We start from the raw sequence: 3,205 nt of genomic DNA on the forward strand, positions 1-3,205 counted from the left end.
TAAGTACAGATGGAAAGATATTGTACAAGTGCTCACATATCTTGTGAACCATGATGCAAAATCTTCATCAAGTTTCTTATCCACTTCCTGCTCCGTAATTCGTGGAAAATTTTGATGAAGGGAGTCAATAAATTTCCTTTGGATCACATATAAGAAAAATAATATGTAAGTATTTTGATAATTATAATGTATAAATGTAAACAAAAGCTTGAAAGCTTACTCCACATATGGCTGCACTTCTCTACAATTTAGTAAAATATAAATATGAGATGCTTTAAGTTCTTCTTCGGATAGATATCTCCTATTTAGTTCCCCAAATCCTCGACTTGGATAGGTGAATATAGAAAGATTACCATCATATCTATCTTGTTCGCCTATACCACCATCATCATTTCGTGGCACTTTTCTATGCCTTGTGTAAACATGAGGCTCGAAGTAGTGTGAACAGAAGGATGAACCTTCATCAAATATATACTCATTGCATATGCATCCTTCAACATGTGCCTTATTTCGAACATTATATTTATATTTTCGAAGGTTTCTGAAAATAGTACAAAAGCTCAAGGCGTTAGTCATTCATAATGATGAAAATGAAGTACTTAAATAACAAAGTCTATTTTAGTGGTTAGGGACATATAAAAGGAATTACATATTGAGTCCATTGTACTATAAAATAGATGCTTTACCATTTATATACTTAGGAGTTCCTTTCTCTACTGAAAGGATGACAGTTTTGCATTGGAAGCCTTAAGTAGATAAAATTATAGCAAATATCACTAATTGGATGGCTAGAAGATTATCATATGTCGGAGGCTTCAACTAATTAGAGCAATAATGTTTGGTATCCAAGCAGACATCTATTTTTACTACCATAAAAGGTTATTAAACTCATCAAAGCTACTTGTAGAAAATATTTGTGGACACGTCTGACCAATATTTATAAAAGGATGCTTGTAGCATAACACAAAGTGACTCTTCCTAAAGGTGTAGGAGGCTTGACCATTAACTTGAAGGTCTGGAATCAAGATCCAATTTGCAAACTGTTGTGGTTATTGAGTTAGAACAAGGAAAGACTATGAATCAATTTGGTCCATACATACTATATAAGATATTGGAGACTAAAAGATCACATTGAGGTGCCCAATATGATTTTTGGATGATAAGAAAAATGTGTCATATGTTGAAATTCTGGCAGATTATCATTTTAAATACACAAATAGAACATAGGGGAAGGGGGATATCATACACTTATAAAACTCTAAGAGGTGTTGGAGCATATGTTCCTTAGAAAAATCTCATATTTCATAATACTACATGTTGTGAAGACTGGCCTATGCAACTAGTTAAGAAGTAACATGAGTTTATTTGAGTTTTTAAGTCCTATTTAATTTGAGTTATGACTTTCTATTGGAGCTACTGATTAAGGATTGTCATAAGGACTGTAAGGTTATTTAAGTGTTGTCTAAGAAGGGAAGGTTACTGGTTGGCTCCTCTTTAAGCTTTGTATTGTCGGTTAGTGATTAACAAAATCAGTTTAATTGCCCAAAAAAATGAAGTACTTGAATATATAAATGAAATATGAAATCTTACCTCTCAAATGGATACATCCATCAATATTGTACCGGACCAGCTAGCATTGCTTCATAAGCGAGATGCACAGGGAGATGCTCCATTGAATCAAAGAAGCTAGGAGGGAATACACGCTCTAATTTACAAAGTATTTCAGGTATTTCTTGTTGAAGTCGTACCATATCCTCTTCACGTATTACTGTAGCAGTGACATCCCTAAAGAAAAGACTCATTTCAGTAAGTGCTTCCCACACCTTTTTTGGTAATAGCTTACGGAATGCAATAGGAACCAATCTTTGCATGAATACATGACAATCGTGACTTTTCATACCAAATAACTTGTGTTTTTTCATGTCCACACACCTTCCCATATTTGAGACATATCCATCAGGAAACTTCAGATTTTTCACCCATTCACACAACAATTTTTTTGACTCTTCTTTTAGTGTGTAAATAGCATTTGGGTATTTTCCATCAACAACATGTAATTCAGGTCGTCGACAGAACTCTTTCAAGTCTTCTCTAGATTTTGGGTTATCTTTTGTTTTACCATCTACATCCAGCACTGTGTTGAACACATTCTCAAAGAAGTTCTTCTCAATGTGCATCACATCTAGATTATGCCGAATGAGATTGGTACTCCAATATGGCAAATCCCAGAATATGCTTCTCTTCTTCCAACCAGAAAATCTACTAACCCGACGATTAATAATATCAGCCCCAAGTTCTGTTACCTTTTTAAGTCCCAGTTCTTCTATCTCTTTTAAGACAACTTCACCTGACCGGAATGGGGTAGGCTGCATGGTTACTACTCTATTCTTTCTAAATGAGCTCTTATTTTTTCTATATGGATGATTCAGTGGCAGAAACTTATGATGGTTGTCAAACCAGGACTGCTTACCACCTTTTGTCAAAGTAAAAGCATCATAATTCTCCATACAATATGGACATGCTAGCCTGCCCGCACTCCACCCAGACAACATTAAATATGCAGGAAAGTCACTGATTGTCCACATCAAAGTAGCTCGCATTTTGAAATTTTGCTTCTTAGAGATATCGTATGTGTTGACACCTATATTCCATAGATTCTTCAATTCAGCAATCAAAGGCTGCAAGAAAACATCTAGTTGCTGCTTAGGATTCTTTGGCCCAGGAACTATAACTGACAAAAATAAATAGGGATCTTTCATACACATCCAAGGAGGCAAGTTGTATGGTGTCACAATTACTGGCCAAGATGAATATTGTTTTCCCGTTTGTCCAAATGGTTGAAACCCATCTGTTGATAGCCCCAATCTAACATTACGACTTTCCTCTGAAAAAGATGGATGCTTCTTATCAAAGTGCTTCCAGGCAGGTGCATCTGAACAGTGACGCATTACACCTTCCTTAACTTCATGTTCAGCATGCCATCACATGTGCGAAGCAGTTGCTTTGGAAGCATACAGTCGTTGCAATCGTGGAGTAAGAGGAAAGTAATACATCTGTTTAAATGGTACAAGATTTTTCTTTGAAATAGATCTTTGACTTGTAGGCTTGTACCTGGGATGACTACAAAATGTGCAATTTACAAGCACACTATCCTCTCCCCAGTAAATCATGCAGGCATTGACACAAGTATGAATTTTTTCAACTG

The 3,205-nt window shown here is 35.7% G+C and overlaps 1 protein-coding gene across 1 annotated transcript; it reads right to left on the reverse strand.

Annotated features, from left to right (window-relative positions):
• Nucleotides 1-79: 79 nt before the first annotated feature.
• On the reverse strand, nucleotides 80-2,401 carry LOC107059913 (uncharacterized). Its single transcript, XM_015307009.1, has 3 exons — nucleotides 1,591-2,401; nucleotides 221-541; nucleotides 80-136 (listed from the first exon to the last, which is right to left on the reverse strand). The coding sequence occupies exon 1, from the start codon at nucleotides 2,370-2,372 to the stop codon at nucleotides 1,611-1,613; it is 762 nt and encodes a 253-aa protein (XP_015162495.1). The 5' UTR covers nucleotides 2,373-2,401; the 3' UTR covers nucleotides 80-136; nucleotides 221-541; nucleotides 1,591-1,610.
• Between the last annotated feature and the right edge of the window lie 804 nt (nucleotides 2,402-3,205).

The sequence above is a fragment of the Solanum tuberosum genome, unplaced genomic scaffold (genome assembly GCF_000226075.1).
Source record: "Solanum tuberosum cultivar DM 1-3 516 R44 unplaced genomic scaffold, SolTub_3.0 scf00045, whole genome shotgun sequence".
Taxonomy (NCBI): domain Eukaryota; kingdom Viridiplantae; phylum Streptophyta; class Magnoliopsida; order Solanales; family Solanaceae; genus Solanum; species Solanum tuberosum.